Genomic DNA, 21,526 nt, shown 5'->3' on the forward strand with positions numbered 1-21,526 from the left:
TTAGTTTGAGAGCCTGTTGTTGTTGCTCTTGTAGCAGCATAAACAATCCCCATATACATATGTATATACTGGGAATGCTGCTACAGTGGCAGTCCTTGGCCGGATATAAATCCGGGTCGTTCCGGTTACGTAGAACCGACTGTCGTGGGACTGTATCTTATTTGCTTGCAAGTCGTGCCGTTTAATTTTTCTCACAAAGTAAAGCTATATGAATGATACCGAGTTTTTTCTGATTATTTAGTCAATTCCTTAAAATATTTTAGAAAACATTTTCTTTGCACTATTAATTCAATTGATTTCTTGAACTAAATAAAATAACAATTTTTGCATTCGATATATGCTTATCTAACGAAATACTTGCGTACCTACAGACAGACATATATACATTTATAATAAATAATCATGGCAATAATAATAAACAGCTTAGCTGTATATAAATCGAAATGCGTACTCCCTAGATTTATCTTATCTTCAATTATTTTAAGACAGTAATCCGATTAGTTCCATTTAAATATATACCATCAGCTGGCCGCTTAGAAAAGAGATACACCGAAGTGATTTCATTTGAACAAAAAAAACAAAAACACTTTATTAGAGAATTCATAAAAGTTATTTAGATTTACTTGCGAAAATTACTTAGTGAAAGCTTTACTGCTCAGCTACCAAATCTAAACTTACAGTTGGCTGCTATACCAAGTGGTTGACTTCGGCGGCCAAGTAGCTGACTACGCTGCTGCTGTCACTTTTTAAGCGTTTAAGCGCACAACTCTCTGCCATTAGCGTTGCTTGTAGCTTTTTACTCATTCAGCCGCTGATAATTTGATTTGAATTCGTACGTTTAACACAATGTTTAGTAAGATTTTTGCGCTTCAAATGCGCGGTTGAGTTTCGTACAAATTTCGCTTAGCGCGCTTAAGCAATTCGAATCGGTGAAATTAACATTTTGCATTTCTTAAATACAAAAACGAGGTGGTGTTAAGTGTGTTTGCATTTCTAATTGAATGCATGTGCACCAACAACCACATAATACATAAATTCATTAATAAAAAGTGTGTCGTTGAAACGGTTCAATTTGATTTTGTATTTTTTTGTTTGTTTTCGAACTGATTTTCAATGGCGGTGTATCGCAGCAAAACGCGTTCATTTGGTAGCGTATCCTTTTGTTCGCCTATTTTTGTGCCAATTTTATTCCTGCTACTGGTGCAGTGGTGCTGTGTTGCTGTCACCACCGCTTACGAGGAGAATGATAAATTTTGCATACGCACTCAACCGATGCTGCTGGCGGATATTGAGAAGCATGTAAATCCTTTGGACGGTGATCCCAATTGCAAAGTCCTGGCCACAACGCTAACCGTGAAGGAGAAGGTAAGTGGATGGGGTATAAGTCAGTTTTGTTGGGTTTTCTATGCTGAAAAAGCTCTTCCAAATCGAAATGATCTCATTTCGATTGATTTTTATTTATTTTAAAGCCGCACGTGAAGGTGTAGGCACTATATCGCCCTGCTCTTCAATATATGTATGTAAATCGGAATGTAGAATGTTTAGGCCTGATTATTATTATTTATTACCACAAGGTGTTGCTTAACAGCAGGTGGATACTGGTATAAACGGCAGGTAGACCGACTCAAATTAATTGCTACTTTAACTCATGACTTGGAAATTTTGCTCTACCTCCGCATTTCCGTTTAATAGGCGGTTGTTTTTAAGGCTGAGCTATAAATTTTAAAAACGTTTTAAAAAAATAGTAAAACGGAAAAATTAAATGAGGAAATAAATGAAATTATAAAAATTTTTATTATTAAATATTTATTATTATTATTATTATTACTATTATTTATAGATATCCCCTAATAATAATAATATAACAAAATATATATGGAAATTTGCTTAAAATATGATGCTTTATACTTTTTTTATTAATGTTTTTCTTTCTATGTATTTATTATTTTTATTAGTATTCTAATTTTGAAACAAATTTAAAAAATTGAAAAATAATTATTGTAATAAAAAATTAAATGAGTAAATAAAATTAATGATTTATGAAATTTTTAAAATTTAATTTATTATTATTATTTTTACTATTTACAGGGGATATACACAACATAATAAAATATATATTATATAAAAATTTGCTTAAAATATGATGCTTAATACTTTTTTATTAATGTTTTTCTTTCTATGTATTTATTATTTTTATTATTATTCTAATTTTGAAACAAATTTAAAAAATTGAAAAATAATTAATAAAAAATTAAATGCGGAAATAAAATTAATGTTTTAAGACATTTTTAAAATTTAATTAATTATTTTTATTTTTACTATTTATAGGGGATATACACAATATAATAAAATATGTATGAAAATTTGCATCATATGCTTTATACTTTTTAACTAATGTTTTTCGTTTCATATATTTATTATTTTTATTATTATTATAATTTTGAAACAAATTTAAAAAATTTAAAAATAAATAAAATATAGATGCATTTTATATTTTTTTATTTTTATTTATTTATTTATTAAAGTCAAATATACAACCATGGGTTATTTTTACAATGTTTGATTTTATTACATTTTTTAGTTAGTTTTTGAAACTTAATTATTAACAATATTATATTAATTTTGAGACTATATTTTTATTAATTAAATTCAAAAAGTATGTGATGCCAATCTCATTTTATTAATTTTTAAACTATTTTTTTATACTAGAAATTAAATAAAGTATTTTTTTTATACTAGAATTTAATTAAAGGAGTTTTTTTAATACATAATTTATTATAAAATTTTAGCTTAATTAAAATTATTTGCAAATATTAAAAATTAAATCAAATAGTATATATTTAGTTTTATTAATTTTTTTATCTTTATTAATTATTTTTATTGTAAAACTCTTTTTATACACAAAAAATGTAAATTAAGTTTAGTTAAATTTATCTATAAATTTAATACATATTTTACTATAAGATTTAAGCCACATTACTAAATATATTGTATTAACCTCTATTTCTAAATATTAAAAATGAAATAGAATTTTATACTTTTAGTTTTACTTATTTACGAATATTATTAATTTTTAAACAATTTTTTTATACTAAAAATTAAAAAAAGTTTAATTAAAGGAGTTTTTAAAATACATAATTTATTACAAAATTTTAGCTTAATTAAATAAAACTTATTAAAATTATTTTCAAATTTTAAACACTATGCAAAATTTTATATATCTGGTTTTATTTATTTTTTGTTTTTATTAATATTATTATGAATTTTAAAACTGTTTTTATATATAAAAAACTAAATAAATCAATTATAAATTTAATAAAATAAATTTAAGCTTAACTTTATTATTTATATTAAATTTAAAACTATTTTCACATACAAAAGAATTAAATAAATTAATTATAAATTTAATAAAATAAATTTGAGCCTAATTTTATTATTTTTATTAAATTTGGAAATATTTTTAAATATAAAAAATTAAAAAAATTTATTTGTAAATTTATTAAAATAAATTTGAGCTTAATTTTATTATTTATATTAAATTTAAGCCATTTTTACATATTAAAAATTAAATGAAATTTAATTAATACATTTAGTTGCATATATTTATTAATATTCTTAATTTTAAAAATATTTTTTTTTAATTATTTATATGTTTATTATAAAGTTAAAAATATTTTTAAATACTAAAATTTTAATAAAATGCTATTAAATTTTGTTTTTTTATAACTTTTTTTATATTTTTATTTAATATTTATTTCTTTTTTTTTAATTATTAATGTCTATTTTATTAATTTAAATACATTAAAAAATTAACGTACAAAAAAAAATGTTATTAGTTTTATTTGTAGTACAGATTTGGTATACGATAAATCTAAATTAAAAAAATTTGACAAAAAGTCAAATTCAGATAGAGTTCTAAAGGGTGATCAATTTAGAGGTATCGAAATTTACATTGAAATAAAACACGCGACATTTCAATTTGTTGGGCCAATCTTAATTATTTTTGAGTAGAACCATTCATGAAACTTATTTTTTAAGGATTATCCCTTTCAAATGTTGGCCTCAACTGCGCCGTAATTCGGCCGTCCGTAAACACCAATTCTGAATGACTTGCTGGAGGACTTTGTTCGATATCTCGTGAATAACTTAAGTAATGTTGGCTTCCAACGCCTTAAACTAAGCTGGTTTATCCACAAAGCTTTCAGACTTTACATACCCCCACAAATGAAAGTCCAAAGGTGTGATATCACACACCAATCCACTTGTCCGAGAGGAGAGATAAATCGCTCACCGAAACGATGACGCGGTAAATGCATTCTTTCTCGAGCTATGTGGATAATAGCGCCGTCTTGTTGGAACCAAATGCTGTGGAAAACACGACCTTCAATTTCCGGCATCAAAAAGGCGTTTATCATGGTGCGAAAGCTTTCGCCATGCACTGTTACATTGGCGCCTGCCTCGTCTTTGAAGAAATTTGGGCCGCCCCAGCCCATACGTCGCACCAAAAGGTTGTTTTAAATGTATGTAAAGGCTGTTCTTGAATGGCTTCGGGTTGCTTTTCAGCCCAAATACGGCAATTTTTCTTATTGACGTAGCCATTAAGCCAAAGCTGAACAAAATTTGGGTCCCGAATTGCGGATCTAGGGCAAGCTTGTCAAAAGCCCAACGACTGAAATTATGACACTTTGGCAAAATGGCCGGCTTCATATGTTGGACTAACTGTATTTTATGCGCTTTCAAACCAAGATCTTTGCGTAAAATCGCCCAATATTCCGGAATATTCGCTTCATTTCGGGCTGTAAGTGGTCTAATCGGTCGAGTATAATCCAATAATGTAAAATTATTCTCAATTTTGCCGATGGTTTGCCGAATAGTGCTTTCGGTAGGACGATTATGTACACCATAACTTGGCCTGAGCGCGCGATGAAAACTTTTCATAGAATAGTGAACGTTGTTGGAGTGTAAGTCTTTGGATGATGAAATGTCTATGAATACTGAAAAAAGTATGTATTTAGTTTGACAGTAGTCACGCGTGATCTGTTAAAAGCATCCCTATTGGAAAAGTACCTCCAATCTGATCAGCCTTTACCTATTGGGGCATTAGTACCGAAGACTCTTTATTTAAAAAACAAAAAAGTGTTCATAATTATGGAAATTTTTGGGTGAAGTATTTAAATTTGTTCGTTAAATAAGAAAAGGGCAATCAATCTTTTTGGAAATCAGTTAATGCTATTAGCTTTTAAACTATTTTTAAATATTAAAAATTAAAATAAATTTTGTTAAATTTTGGTGTTCTAATACTCCATTTATAATATGAATTCCCAAAGCTAAAAATCAGTTTGACATTGTTGAACATTTAAAAACGAAATTTATTGTTTTGTTAGCGATTTAAATGACTTCTCCACATAAAATAATAAAAATCAATTTTTATCAATAAAAATTAGATAAGAAACTTTTTCAAAGAATTAAAAAAAAAAAATTGAATTTTTTGATGTTGGAGTACAATTCAGAGTCCATCTCGCCTTCTCCACCAGATTTACGCAACTTGCATGTTTCTCAGTATTTTAAAAGCACTCGGAAGTTTCAGTCATCTAAATGTAACCTCAGTCCAAGTTTACACTGAATCGCATTTTATGGTGTCAGATAAGTTGTAAAATATAGTGACAAGCTTTGATGGTATTTGGCTGATTTAACAGTCCAGATCTGTATTGGCCTCACACTGGCTGAGCATCTACCTTGCGAAAGCTTCCTACCACCGCCCAATACTGCTACGAGTATTGTGGGCATTTTATTCCTGCTGCAAAGCATTTCAAGTAGGTGAGCCTATTAAGCTTGAATTCCAGTATTTTTGGTGGCATTTTTTAATTTAAATATATGAATTCAGTTTAATAATCCCAAGAGACAGAATAGAAATGGCTCGAGCGGCTTTCATGAAGATTAAAAAGATACTGACACGACGAGACATACCAATTGGGTTAAAGACAAGACACTCTTATAGGGATGCGATGCCTGGACGTTGAAAATCATATGCATACACCGACTAGAATCTTTCGAAATGTGGTGCTATAAAAAAATGATGAGAATAAGCTGGACTGACTAAATATCAAATGACATAGTGCTAAATAGAATGCAAACCTCTAGGAACATGCTAACGGACATAAAAAGAAGATAAGTCACTTATTTCGGACCCATAACAAGAGTTGACAAATACGGCCTTTTAAAACTGCTGATACAAGGAAAAATTTAAGGACAAAGAGGAATTGGTAGGAAGAAAATGACGTGGCTAGACAACATCAAGAAGTGGACAGGTCTCAAACAATCGGCGAACTAACAGTGGCGCGACAAACAGACACAAATATGACATCATTAATAATGTGATCTGACAACCGTACGACTAAGATCAGGATGACGACGATGTGTGTTATCGCGAACATCCAGCATGGATACGCCTATTAAAAAGAAGAAGAATCCCAAAACTGGCGAAATTTGTTATGCACATCGTGACGATTTTTGAACTTTCGCTCTCTTGCCATACGAATAAGCCCTTATAAATAACTCAATTAGTTAGTGTCATAGCTAGAACTTTATTTTTAAGAGCATCAACGAGAATTCGGAAAGCAAGTGTTAATATCTCTGTATTGTTAACTTGATTTCAGCCAGTCAAATAATCTACAACTTACTGATTGAGACATGTAACAGCATAAAATCAAAACAAACAAGAAACAAAAAAAAACAAAACAAAGCAATTTGCAATGTTTTAAAAGCATAAGGTTACCCGTCGAGTTTTCTATGCGTCTACGTAATGACCCCACATAGCATGTCGATGTTAACGAAATTCTACAGCAAATCACCTCACACCGACCAAAAATAGATTCTTCATTAACAAGAATAAACCATATTTGGTAGAAATGCATGACACAGACAGACACACATACATACATACATATGTGCATGCATATTTCAAAAAGTGCATACAAAGCGATTTTCAATTACTGCAATGTTAACTGAATGCAACTATATTAGCAAAAAATCGAAAAAAATTTCATCGCTACTTGGCTGTAAAACCAGTTTTCTTAGCAATGAAAATACCAAATAATATCAATTTTCTAAATTTAATTGTTAAGCAACCCGACTAAAAAGTTGTCATAAATGTTTGTTTTGGTGTTTGTGCTGCACATTCACACATACATGAGTTGGCATAGGCGGGCTAGTAAATATTGCACATAAATAATAGAAATACAAAATTAAAAAAAATATAATTTATAAGAACTAAAATGTGTACTTACGGTATTATTAGACACGTTTTTATAAAGTTGCAATAAAAGTTTTAGAACAATGTAATAAAATGTCCACATATTGATTTTTGTACGGGTATTGACCAATTATTTGCTCATTTAAATCACGCCATTTAGTTTGATTTCTGTATGCACAGGTGGGATTTAGCGGCCTTATTTGAAACGCGCCGTATGTTAGGTTTGATAAGAAAATGTATTTAAAAGTTTATGTGTTGGTGTTAGTGTTGGAAAAGAGGAAATGCTGTTATCACACAAAGCGTGGGACATTCCAATTTGCGTATGCGATCGCCCTGTTTTTTATGCCCAATGATAAAAAGCACTGGTTCTAGGTAAATAACTTATGGTTATATATCAGGTCAGTCCACAAGTTCGTGCGTTTTTTAAAGGTGGTTTTAATATTAATAAAAAAGATGTTTAAAGTATTTATTAATCAATGATATTTTTTCCTTCATTATTTACAATGTCTTCCCAACGTTTGGGCAAATTTTTAATTCCCTGCTCAAAAAAATGTTTGTCTTTGGAGGCAAAATACGCTTCGATATACCTTTTTATAGCTTCTTTTGAGGAGTAGTTCTTATTACTCATATGGGATTGAAGCCCACGGAAGAGGTGATAATCACAAGGTGCAATATCCGGAAGTATTCGTTCAGCTTGTCTAATGTTTGCCTTGCGGTATGAGGTCTTGCGTAGTCGTGGTGAAACAAAACAAACAAAACTTTGCGTCTATTCACTAAAGACGGTCGATTTTCATTAAGTGTCTCATTCAGGTTTTATAGCTGATGGGAATAATAATCAGCAGTTATCGTCTGGTTTGGTTACAGAAGTTCGTAATAAATAATACCGGCCATATCCCACCAAATAGACAGGAGAATCTTCTTGGGGTGAAGGCCACCTCTAGGGGTCGGTTCTGGCGTTTTATCTTTCTCTACCCATTGGCGCTTGCGAACAGGATTATTGTAAAGGACCCATTTTTCATCACCAGTAACGATACGGTTCAAAAAACTTTCATATTCAAGCCGTTGCAGCAGCTGAGAACAAATATTCACTCTCTGCTGAAGGTTGGCGACGGAAAGTCTATGCGGAACCCATTTTCCCAGCTTTGAAACCTCTCCCAACTGAACCAGGTGCCTGTGAACTGCGCCATGCGATGAACTTAACCTCTGAGCTGTCATATAGACTGTCAAATTTGGCTCAGCTTCCACGAGTTCGAGCAAGGCGTCGGGTTAAAGACTTCAGGACGACCAGTGCGCGGGGCATCCTCCACGTCGCAGTTACCACTTCGGAATTTTGAAAACCACTTTTGCGCAGTACTTACACTTACGGTATCCTCACCATGAACACTGTTTATTTCTGCAGCAGCAGTTGTTGCATTTTTACCACTTTTATAAAACAAAGTTCGAAGATTCCATTTTATTTTTTAACAACACGTTTATCCGCGATTAAAATCACTTGTTGAATGCGCAATATGTCAAAGAAAATATAAATAGTTCCGTTATATTCCGCGAATAATTTTTTGTATGCAAAAATCGTAGAAAAGTGAAATTATGGGTAAAATACGTACGAATTTATGGACTTACCTGATAGATAGAAGTCATTTACAATAAAAAAATTGTAATAGAATTGATATAATTTATAATACAATTTTTCATAAAAGTTTTGTTTTTATAAAACATTTTTTTTATTTATATTTTTTTTTAAATTATCAGAAAGTTTATGAAATTGTACAAATTTTCATGAAAAAAATTTTAAAAATTTAAATTGGAAATAGAAAACAATCAACAATTTTCTAACCCATGAATTAACCTAAAATACAAGGTTTGACTATTAAGTAAAGAGATTTATGCCATAAAATAGTCGTTCAAACTGATTTAAATTAGGTTAGGTTAGGTTAGCCTGGTTGGCAACAAGCCACGCATAGACCTTTTGGCCCCTAGCGATACCAGATGGAGACCGACCTCTAAAGTAGACATCATGTAGGATGTCAGCGTTTTTAGCGAATCTAAGCAGCGCTGGGAGATCCGCTTTTGAGACGTCCTCCAGACCCTCAAACAATGGGGCTCCCAGGCATTTTAAACGCGTTTTTGATAATGCCGGACAAACGCACAGAAGGTGTTCTAAAGTTTCCTCAACATCCTCCCTGCATTTCTTGCATTTGTCTGTGTTAGCAATCCTTATCTTGTACGCATGTGCAGCCAATAGATTATGACCTGTTTCCACTTGAACCGCACAACGATGGTTTCAACGTTTTCGTTCTGGTGCAGAGGTGATCGAAAATGCGCCACGGTCCGGAAGGCCTGTCGTCGAAAATTGCGATAAAATCGCTGAATTGATCGAAAGAGACCGGCATAGTAGCAGCCGTAGCATCGGCCAAGAGCTGGGCATGAATCATCAAACAGTTATAAACCATTTGAAGATTCAAAAAGAAGCTCGATGTATGGGTGCCACACGACTTGACGCAAAAAAACATTTTTGCCCGTATGGATGCATGCGAATCGCTTCTGAATCGCAACAAAATCGACCCGTTTTTGAAGCGGATGGTGACTGGCGATGAAAAGTGGGTCACTTATGACAACGTGAAGCGCAAACGGTCGTGGTCGAAAAGCGGTGAAGCTGCCCAGACGGGGGCCAAGCCTGGATTGACGGCCAGGAAGGTTCTTCTGTGTGTTTGGTGGGATTGGCAGGGAATCATCCACAATGAGCTGCTCCCCTATGGCCAAACGCTCAATTCGGACCTGTACTGCCAACAACTGGACCGCTTGAATGCAGCACTCATGCAGAAGAGGCCATCTTTGATCAACAGAGGCCGAATTGTCTTCCATCAGGACAACGCCAGGCCACACACATCTTTGGTGACGCGCCAGAAGCTCCGCGAGCTCGGATGGGAGGTTCTTTTGCATCCACCGTATAGTCCGGATCTCGCACCAAGTGATTACCACCTATTTCTGTCCATGGCGAACGAGCTTGGTAGTCGGAAGTTGTCCACAAGAGAGTCCTGTGAAAATTGGGAAGCGAGCTTCTATAAGAGGGGCATTATGAAATTGGCATCTCGTTGGGAACTCGTCATCGAAAAAAACGGCGCATATTTGACTTAAATCGCATTATTATAACCAATTTTATGAACAATTGAAAATTCAATAAAAATACCGCAAGACTTTTTGGCCAACCTTTATATTGCATTTAGCGGTTTTGGTATGTCGTTCTCTTGTTCAAAAGGTAGTTTAACAGCACTTTTTGCTATCTCATCTTTCGTTCCCCATAATGCCTTTGTGACCAGGCACCCAATAGATATGCAGCCTACTGTTTGCGGTTAGCTTTTCTATGGCCTCCAAGCTCCGTCGAACATTTTTGGACTTAATACAATATGAGCTCATTGCTTTTATTGCTGCTTGACTGTCCACGTATATATTAATTGTTGCGTTCTTTCTTGTTCTAGTGTAGGCTAGCTCCCCGGCTTTCATCACAGCAAAAACTTCCGCTTGGAAAATACTGATGTGGTCTGGCAGCTTGATAGGCTGCCTTATGCCTAGTTTTGAGCAGTAAATACCCGCTCCCACTCCATCTGAAGTTTTAGAGCCGTATGTGTAGATGTGAAAAGTTCTATGGCCAGGCTTCATGCCTTTGTGCCATCCCTCCTCTTCAATTGTAGTGCGAAACCTTCTCTCCCAACTAAAGTACGGAGCCATGTAGTCTGTGCAACCTGAGCTCCACTTTCCTATTGAGCTGTGACCGAAGGTACTGCAAAATAAATAACTTATGATTATACAGATAGAAGTCATTTGTATTAAAAAATTCTTTGTAATGAAAATTTTAAAGTTTTCTAAATTTATAACTTTTTAAAATTTATGATAATACAGCAATTTTGGGGTAAAAATAGCAGTACCGAAAATAGAAAATAAACAAAATTTTTCTAACCTATCAATTAGTATAAAATCATTCAATCGTTTTTTTATTTTAATTTATACATTTTTTTAATTTATCATAAAATTTTAAATACGAGGCGTGACTAATAAGTAAAGAGATTTATGCCATAAAGTATTCGTTCAAACACTGATTTAAAATAAACAACGTTTGATTACACAGAAAGGAGTCATTTACATAAAAAAAAATATATATAATAAAATGTATATACAATAATTTATAATAAACTAGCAAACCCGGCCCGCTTCGCTGGGCATACTAAAATAGAATAGATATGGTTTAGAACAGAAAAGATATGGTTTTCATATTATTTATTTCTTTATTCTTTATTCAAGCGCTTTGGCATAAACAATATTTTTTGTTTTTCTATTTGTTTTTGAGTAAATATAAAATATAAATTGAAAATCAGGAAAAAAGAAGATTGTTTTTAAATCCTTCTCCTTATGGCATCCAAATCAGAAAGAAATATTGACACATTGTAACTCACACTGTAAATTTGACAGTTCACTTCCGCCCCAAGCGTTAAAAAGTAAACGACATTATGGCTGGTTCAAAAGAACGTTGTACGTGTTGCCAGTGTTCCGAATTACAACTAAACTTTACGAAACCCATTTTCAATACTTACTTAACATTGTGTGTAAGTTTGGTTTAATTCGGTGCAAAGACACGGCGAGTTCCCGTTTTGGCATATATTTCGAGACCCTAGTCATCAATAGGTATGAAAATTACCCCGTATTAAAGCACTTATCAACAGCTTTCATTTGATACCCATATTGTACATACACACCCAAAGGTTACCCGGGTCCACGTTTTGACCTATATCTCGAGACCCCAGTCACGGAGCGGCATGAAAAATACTCTGTACTAAAGCATTCACCAACAGCTTCAATTTGATATCCATATTGTACAAACACATTCTAGGGTTCCACGTTTTGGTCTCTATCTCGAGACCCTAGTCACGGAGCGGCATGAAAAATACTCTGAACTAAAGCATTCCCCAACAGCTTCCATTTGATACCCATATTGTACATACACATCCGAAGGTTACCCGGGTCCACGTTTTGACCTATATCTCGAGCCCTATCCACCAATAGGCATCCAAACTATACGTAAACCATCTTCAATACCTACTTAACAATGTGTGTAAGTTTGGTTTAACTCGGTGCAAAGACACGGCCGGTTAGCGAACACACACAAAAAGTTGACTTTATTTTATATATAAGATTTTATTAATCATTTTTTTTATAATAATACTTTTTTTATTTATAAATTATAAAATATATCATAAAATTTATGGAATTGTAGAAATTTTGAGAAATATGAATTAACCTAAAATACGAGGTGTGGTTATTAAGTAAAGAGATTAACGCTGTAAAATATGCGCTTAAACACTGATTCAAAATAAACAAATAGAAGTGTCTTACATAAAAAAATGTATAATCAAATTTATAAAAAAAATTATGATAAAATTTTATAATAAAATTTTTTTAAGATCAAAGTTTTTTAATTTAAAAATTTATTTTTATTCATCATAAATATTTATGAAAATTTGGAAATTTTTAGAAAAAAACGCTGTACTGAAATTTTATATGAATTTTTTTATAAACAATTTTTTTTTTAATTCATCCTAAAATTTATGAAAATATAGAAATTTTGAGGGGGAAAAACGCAATACTTATATACATATGTATGTATGCAAACAACATTTTTCTGATCTAAGAATTTATCTAAAATACGAGGTGCGACTATTAAGTAAGAGATTTATTTATAAAATATTCGTTCAAACATATAGTAGATAGTAGTCATTTACATAAAAAATTATAGATTTAAATTTTTATAACTAATTTTTTTTTAATCTATAATTTTTTTTTATTTATACATTTTTTTTAATTTATCATAAAACTTATGAAATTGTAGAAGTTTTAAGGAAGAAATCGCAGTATTGGGAATAAAAAATCAACAAAATTTTTCTAATCTAAAATGCGAGGTGTGACTATTAAGTAAAGATATTTATGTTATAGAATATTCATGGAAATACTTTACATTAAAAAACAAAAAAAAAAACAACTTTATAATCAATTCTTTTTTTATTTACTATAATGTTTTTTAATATATAATTTTTTTTTAATTTGTCATAAAATTTATGAAATTGTATACATTTTGATGAACAAATCGCAGTATCGAAAATAGAAAACAAACAAAGTTTTTCTAACCTATTAATTAACCTAATTACGAGGTGTGGGCATTAAGTAAAGAGACTGTGCAGAACATTGGCGTAAGCACTGGGCCCATATAAATAGCTTATGGCATTCACTTACACTCAACTTTTTTTTTATAGTTTTTTTTTTATAATTAAAGTTTTATATTTATTTAATGTTCTATTTTTTTAATTTTCTTAATTTTTTTAATTTTCTATTTTTTTTAATTTTTTATTTTTTAAATTTTGTTTTTTTTTTTTTAATTTTCTAATTTTTTAATTTTCCATTGTTTTTTGTTTTTTTTTTTTTTAATTTTCTATATTCTTAATTTTCTATTTTTTATTTGTTTTTTTTTTTAAATTGTAGAAATTTTGATCAAAAAAATTACAGTACTCAAATAGAGAACAAACAAAATAAATAAATATTAAATATGAGGTATAGCTATTAAATAAAGTGATAGAAATTAGAAAACTTATTATTTTTTATTTTTTTAATAGGACTATGAATAAGTTCGTGCGGTTTTACAACAGATGGCGTAACTTGATTATTATTCCATCGATCCACATTTCCAAACATTCATTGGAGAGCTACTGTCGTAAGGCACAAACGTCAGTATAAGTTTTTTATTTGAAGCGTAAACAACAATATTTTTACCACACTTGAAAATGTCGAATTTCGTGCCAAATAATGTGTTTTTGCGGGGAATTCTTCTTCATTATTTTAATATGAAGAAAAAAGCAGCCGAAAGTCATCGTATCTTGGTGGAAGTTTATGGTGAGCATGCTCTATCTGAGCGAACGTGCCAGAAGTGGTTTGCACGCTTTAAAAGTGGTGATTTTGGCTTGGAAGACGAAGAACGCGAGGGTGCGCCGCCAAAGTTCATGGATACCGAATTGGAGGAATTGCTCGATCAAGATCCGGCTCAAACGCAAGAAGAGGTTGCAAAAACTTTGGGAGTTGATCAATCAACCATTTCCAAACGTTTAAAAGCCATGGGAATGATCCGAAAGGTAGGCCATTGGGTGCCGTATGAATTGAAGCCAAGAGACGTTGAACGCCGTTTTATGGCATGCGAACAACTGCTTCAACGGCACAAAAGAAAGGGTTTTTTGCATCGAATTGTGACTGGCGATGAAAAGTGGGTCCATTACGACAATCCAAAACGTCGGGCAACGTATGGATACCCTGGCCATGCTTCAACATCGACGTCGGCGCAGAATATTCATGGCCTGAAGGTTATGCTGTGTATCTGGTGGGACCAGCTGGGTGTTGTGTATTATGAGCTACTGAAACCGAATGAAACGATTACGGGGGATGTCTACCGACGACAATTGATGCGTTTGAGCCGAGCACTGCGAGAAAAACGGCCGCAATACGCCGATAGACACGACAAAGTTATTTTGCAACATGACAATGCTCGGCCACATGTTGCACAAGTGGTCAAAACATACTTAGAAACGCTCAAATGGGATGTCCTACCCCACCCGCCGTATAGTCCAGACCTTGCGCCATCCGATTACTATCTCTTCCGATCGATGCAACATGGCCTGGCTGACCAGCACTTCCGTAATTACGATGAAGTCAAAAAATGGATCGATTCGTGGATTGCGGCAAAACCGACCGAATTTTTCACAAAGGGAATCCGTGAATTGCCAGAAAGATGGGAAAAAGTAGTAGTAAGCGATGGACAATATTTTGAATATTAAATTTGTAACCATTTTACGTCAATAAAGTTTCAAATTTCGAAAAAAAACCGCACGAACTTATTCATATTCCTATTATATATTTAAAAAAAAGTTTTTTTTTTAATTTTTTTATATTTCTATAGAAATTTTTTTAATTATTTTTTTATTTTTTATACGTTTTTTATTATTTCATATGTTGTACAACTTTGCTTTCGCCGTTTTGTCCCCAAATTTAAAGCGTTGTTTTCAAAAATGTGGTGACCGTCGTTTGTCTCTACTTTCTCCCATCTTTAGAGTAGCGCACGAGTTCCGCACTGCACCGGCAGAACTCGTCATATTTTTAGATTATCCATTTTTCAATTTCTTTTTCGTAGTGATGAAAATTTGTTAATCAGCCAGAGCCTGTGTCATTGGCCAAATCAAATGCTAATAGAAAGAAGCAACATCCGGAGAGTACAGCGGATGAGATAAGACCTCCTATTTCAGCATTTATCAGTATGGTTTGACCACTTTTGCGACTTAAAGCCGAGTCTGCCCGAGTATTCATTGCTCGACTCAAAAGCCGTAATCGCGTTTATTACCGTTTCCATGTTATAGTTTCACTCAGTTCTCTTTAATGTTGACCTTCTTTAGCGGGTTTCATATGAAATTTCGTGAGAATTCATTGAAAAATTCAAACTAATTTTTTTATTGATTTTCGTGGTAGAAAGGAGGCAGGGGTGGAAAAAAGGAAGAAGAAGCTTTTGATTAGAGGATGGCGACTAACGGTGTCTATTTACGTTCGTATTAGATGCTTCAAGCTACTGAGGAATTTCACTAGATGTGCGTTAGTTAAGCCCCAAATATCTGCAGGTGTAGCGAAGAAGTAAGAGAGCCCAGATGTCTAAATCTATGCCAGACAAGAGTAGGACAGCTGAGAAGAAAGTACTGAGATGATTCCACCTCGTCCTCCAGACAGCTTCTGCAGAAACGACTTGAAGCAATCCCAAGTCTCACCGCGTGAATACCTAACGGATAATCCCCGGTAGGAATGCCCACCAAATTCAAGAACTGAAGCTTTGTTAGCCTTAGAAGTTTCCTCGAGCGCTCCCGATCTACCCGTGACCAGAGGATTCACGCGACTTTGCGCGTTTGCGCATTAGTCCAGCGCTGGCTGAGTTGACGCAGGTCCCATATTTCCAGGAGCAAACCACAGGTTCTCAATCGAATGGATACTCCTTTAGACGAAAGAAGAATTTGTGAATGTGAATTTTGTTTCCAATTTTTTTAATGCCTGGTGTAATTCCTTCAAACTTAAGCATCTTTGTACAAAAATCTTTGCGTTTCGCCACATTTTGGATCCAAAATCGTTCATGACGAATATTTGTAAAATAAAAAAATTCTTTTTCAGGAAAGTTTCCTAGCGACCATGTGTAAGGATCACGGTACGTCCTATAAGGATACCTATTATTTCTTCAAACTACGCAATGGTGAACTAAGTGGACGGGGAACGCACAAAGAAATTTGCGATGGTATGAGAAATCCTTTGCTTGCCTGGGTGCCATATAATATGGTTTTGGAGAATTTCGTGCAGGAATTGAATCCGAAAGAGGTAAGAGCACACAAAGTGGTTACAAAAGTGGAGATGCTGAATGAAAAAGTAGGCGAATCTATTAAAGGTGGTATCGGTAAATCAGCTAACTAATTTGTTTTTCTTTCGCCGTGTCCACGTGGCTGTCAGCCCGGAATGAAGCAAGGCGAATTATTTCTTTGTTTTCTAAATTGCCAATACTTTTCTTTGACAATCAAACGTACAAAATATTGTTGTTGGTCTAGTGCTACCACCTTTAATGAATGCGCCTTGTTTTTAATGATAAAAAAATACTATTTTAATTACGAATATTATACTTCAAATATTAGGTGCCCACAAATGCGAGCTGGGGTGATAGTTAAAGAACTCGTCACCTTTTTATAGATTTAATAATAAAAACATTAAATATGGGAAGTGATTATTGGTACACGCATTTTGTCACCCTTTGGTCTACACATTCAGCTACACGACTGTTTTTTGTTGTTGTTGGTTTTTTTTTTGCCTGATTTATAATTTGCCGGACGAATTTAAATTGATTATGATAATCAAGTTGCCCGTAAGCGCGAAGTTTTCTTTTTCTTTTTTATGCTTACATTGGTTGTTAAACGACGGACAAATTGATCGACAAACAAAATTGACTATTTGGTGATTTGTGACAATATGAAAGTCATGAATATTCACCTGATGGAAGTAAAAGAAGTTGTGAGTAAGAAATTGTTTATTTACTAAACAAAAATGTTACGTAATGTAATTTCATATGCGAAATCTCAATTCGACAAACTAATTTGATAAACTGAAAAAAGGTAGGTTAGAATTCCCTAGGCTTTAATCTTTTCTTCTTCTTAATTGGTACGTTAACCGCTTACGCGATTTTAGTCGAGTTTAACAAAGCGCGTCAGTCGTTTCTTTCTCGTGCTAACCGGCGCCAGTTGGACACACCAAGTGAAGCCAAGTCCTTCTCCACCTGATCTTTCCAACGCAGAGGAGCCCTACCAGCTGGTATCGCATCTTTCAGAGCCGGCGCGTTTGTATACCTTCGGACGACATGACCCAGCCGCTAGATCTTTATTCGCTGCACTATGTCTATTTCGCCGTTAGTTCATGCAGCTCATCGTTCCATCGCCTGCGATATTCGCCATTGCCAACATGCAAAGGTCCAAAAATCTTCCCCAGAATATTTCTCTCAAACACTCCAAGCGTCGCTTCATCGGAAGTTGTCATCGTGCACGCTTCTGCGCCATAGGATAGGACGGGCATGCTGAAAGCCTTGTACAGAGTTCGTTTTGTTCATCGAGAGAGGACTTTATTGCTCATTTGCCTACTTAGTCCAAAGTAGCACTTGTTGGCAAGAAAGATTCTAGTTTGGATATCCAGGCTGCCATTGTTATAGGTGTTAAGGCTGGTTTCTAAATAAACGGAGTCTTTTACAACCTCGAAATTATAACTGTCAACAGTGATATGGGAGCCGATACGCGAGTACGCTTTTGCAATATCTCCATGAAGCTCCCGAAGTGTATGCTCAAGCCATTCGTCACCGAATTTCGAGATGAACAGGCACCTGCTTCGTCTTACTCCAGAGACCAGTGCTTGGCCAGAAAACGCGCATAACCCTGCGAATACAGCGCGATTGATGAATGCTTGCAGAGTTCATATATCGCCCATTATCGTGTTCCATGTCACGCATCCATACAGAACGACAGACTTCACGTTTGACCCTTAGTTTCGTACGCCTGAATATATACGAAAATTTTCAAACTTTGTCTAACATACCAAATATAGCAGGACTTTTCGCTATTCGATTGGGTATGTCAGCTGCTGATCTGCCAGTTCTGTTGAAGATGCTTCCGTGATAGCAGAATTCATCCACTTGATCTATACTTACGTTACTTCGTGGCCGTCTGAACAACGACTGATTGGACGAGTGTGTGAATACATGTGAAATGAGCGGGCACAATTCTGCTGATGAATACCCGGTTACGTGCTAGCTGAAGCTACTCTCACAAGCTCTCTCTCCGATAATCTATCATCCTTTGGTTATCTTGAATGTAAGTCTTTTAGAGCTCGACTTTTACGTTATTTCCATCGCAGCTCAAAGTGCAATCAGGTTAAAGAAGATTGGCCTCTGGAGGCAATCTCTCAAGGGGAATGGCAGCATTTTCGGGCAGTTAACACCGTATTTCTCCGAACTTCGAACAAATCCCTCTATCCGCAAACTAGACTTTGAGAGTCGTACTAGGGCAATCTTTCCAAATAGGCAGGGAAAATCTGCAGCGAAGCGTGCACCTCTGTCTTCACTAACGGCTCCAAGATGGAATCGGACTGGGAGCAGGCCAATTTATCTATCTTCTTTAAACTACCGAATACTGCTAGTGTTTTTCAAGCAGAAGTCTTTGCAATCCTGCAGGCATGCAAAATACTTAGGGAAAGCGGGAGCGAGGGAGATATTAACATTTCATAGTCAAGGCTCTGACGACGCCATGTTTCAGGACGAAATTAGTAAACTCCTGTAAGAAGGAGATCACATCTCTTGGGTGTGCAGGTAACATTTGTCTGATCTGGGTGTTAGGTCATAGGAACATAGAGGGAAATGAAATTGCTGATGAGCTTGCCAGGAAGCGGACTAAGTTGGCCTCAGAGACCTCCTACCCGGCCATCGGCATCCCCCTGACAGTTGTTAAAGGGGAACTGCACTAATTATTTTTTTGGATGGAGCTCCATTTCTTCATGTGCTATTTTGAAAACCCTTTGACCCCAGTAAAATATACGGAGGACTTAAAAAGCCCTTTGGACACCTCGTCATTAAATTTCCAAACTCGTAGCTGTGTTTACCGGTCACTGGGGAAAACTAGGGTTACCATTTCACCACCATTGCAGAAGCTGTAGGGACCTTACAGTTCCACGTAATCGGAACAACCCTGATTTATATCCGGCCAAGGACTGTCACTTCAGCAGCATTCCCCCTGTATGTAAGGGGAATGTTTATTCTACAAAACTAACAACAACTTTTCAATGGTTCATCAAGAAAACGTAGTGGTTCCACCAAATAAAGAAATACGTAAGTGACAAGAGAGGAATTAATTGGAACAGGGGAAAATAGAGATGTCTAGAGATAAGTAGGGGGAAGATAAATAAAATGATTCCTTCGAAAGCATCACAATAGGTATTTTTAACATATCGCACTTGTTCCGTTAAAGCGTAACAACTCAAAAAGAAAAGGAAAAGAGTAACCACTCAAAAATTTGTTATTTTAGCGCAACTACTAAATAAATAAGAATTAAACAACCGTTATATTGTTTTTAATGATATTTTCGTGCAATTACATATTTTTTCCCTTGTAATACCTATATTATTAATATTTACGGAAACAGTTTTTCGTCTCTACTGAAAATGTTCAGATTTTGAGTTGTTACGCTTTAACGTAACAAGTGCGATATGTGTATTTTATAGCAGACCGTTTAACCTATCCAAAGAGGATTTTCAAAAACCAAAAAACTTATTATTTTCTCCGCTTTCCAGCAACTGAGCTATATTGGCAAGGCAACCGATGTGGATCGCGAAAAGACGGAACTCTGTCACTTCAGTCATACCGATCTCGTTACGAACATCACAGCAGATCTATTTGCGTGCATCGTCATGATATTCGAAGACAACTTTGTAAGTCGGAAATTAAAAATAATACTTCTTTAATACTATTTTCACAAAACCTTTCGTACTCTTTTTTCAGTATGGCCAAGATGCCAACATCAACGTGCTAGTCGAAATAAATCCTATCATGTACGAACTGCGCAACATCACCTACTTGCCCTGGGTCAATGTTTCGACCAGCTACAAGACTTTGCTCGATCGAACAGTGCTTCACAATCCAAATCGCGAATCAAAACAAATTTATGGCAGCATAAAATATGGCTTCGTCGAGAAGGTACATCTGAATGTAAGCACCATCTATAGCCACAATTTGGACCGATTGCCGCTGCTGTTCGAACATGCGGGTGCTGTGCTGGAATTGAATGACGTCGGTGTGGGTGGTGTGGAAGTCTCAACGGTAAGAATATAATTTTATAGAATTATGAATTGAAAATAAAAATGCATCCCCATTTACCAGAAAGCCTATTTCGGCCGCTTTATGGATGCGCGCACTTCAGTGAATGTGGAAGTGATCGGTCAGTGGGCTGAGCATCATCAGCAGTTCAATGCCGATGTTTTCGAATATTTCGGTTATGGCATTAAACGCTACCGCAATGAAATCCATCATGGTGAAGTTACATTTACGCGCATAGAGAGTGCCGAACCAGTTTATGAAACACCCGATTCCAAACACCTTGCGGCGTCCACCTTACACAACATGGGAGGTAATAAATTCGAACGCATGGAAATGGCTGATGGGGAGAATGGTACGCAAATGGCAGACTGGGATGATGAAGAGCTTTCCGGGTCATCGCATGACGGTCATCCGTACCCGGGCTTCTATCCGTGGTTCGTAGTGGGCACCATTGTGGTAGCGGTGGTGCTGTTGACGGTAGTGATCGGTATGGTGCGCGCTTGGAGTAAGATTGAGGAGAAAAAACTCTACAAATTGGCCGCTAGCTCTGCTTAAGCGAAGGCGGGGCATATATGAAGCTGATAAGCAGAGATAATGCGAGGAGCGCATCGAAAGTTATTTTTATTGAATAGGTACTATCGAAGATATTAATATATATGTATATGGATGTATACTTATAGTACATAGTAAATGTATGTGTGTGTATATTTTACGAAAACGATAAATGATGATTTAAAAATTATTAAAACACATTTGAAAACTCATTAAGACAAACAGTTTTTGTTTTTTCATGAATTGAAGTAAATCCAAGCCGAAGGCCG

General features: G+C 34.6%; 1 protein-coding gene across 1 annotated transcript; it reads left to right on the plus strand.

Annotated features, from left to right (window-relative positions):
- Positions 1-52: 52 nt before the first annotated feature.
- On the plus strand, positions 53-21,526 carry LOC128866850 (uncharacterized). Its single transcript, XM_054107863.1, has 5 exons — positions 53-1,365; positions 16,487-16,687; positions 20,183-20,320; positions 20,391-20,708; positions 20,769-21,526. Exons 1-5 carry the CDS (start codon positions 1,114-1,116, stop codon positions 21,258-21,260), a joined length of 1,401 nt encoding a protein of 466 aa, XP_053963838.1. The 5' UTR covers positions 53-1,113; the 3' UTR covers positions 21,261-21,526.

Source organism: Anastrepha ludens, chromosome 6 (assembly GCF_028408465.1).
Source record: "Anastrepha ludens isolate Willacy chromosome 6, idAnaLude1.1, whole genome shotgun sequence".
In the NCBI taxonomy this organism is placed as follows: Eukaryota; Metazoa; Arthropoda; class Insecta; order Diptera; family Tephritidae; genus Anastrepha; species Anastrepha ludens.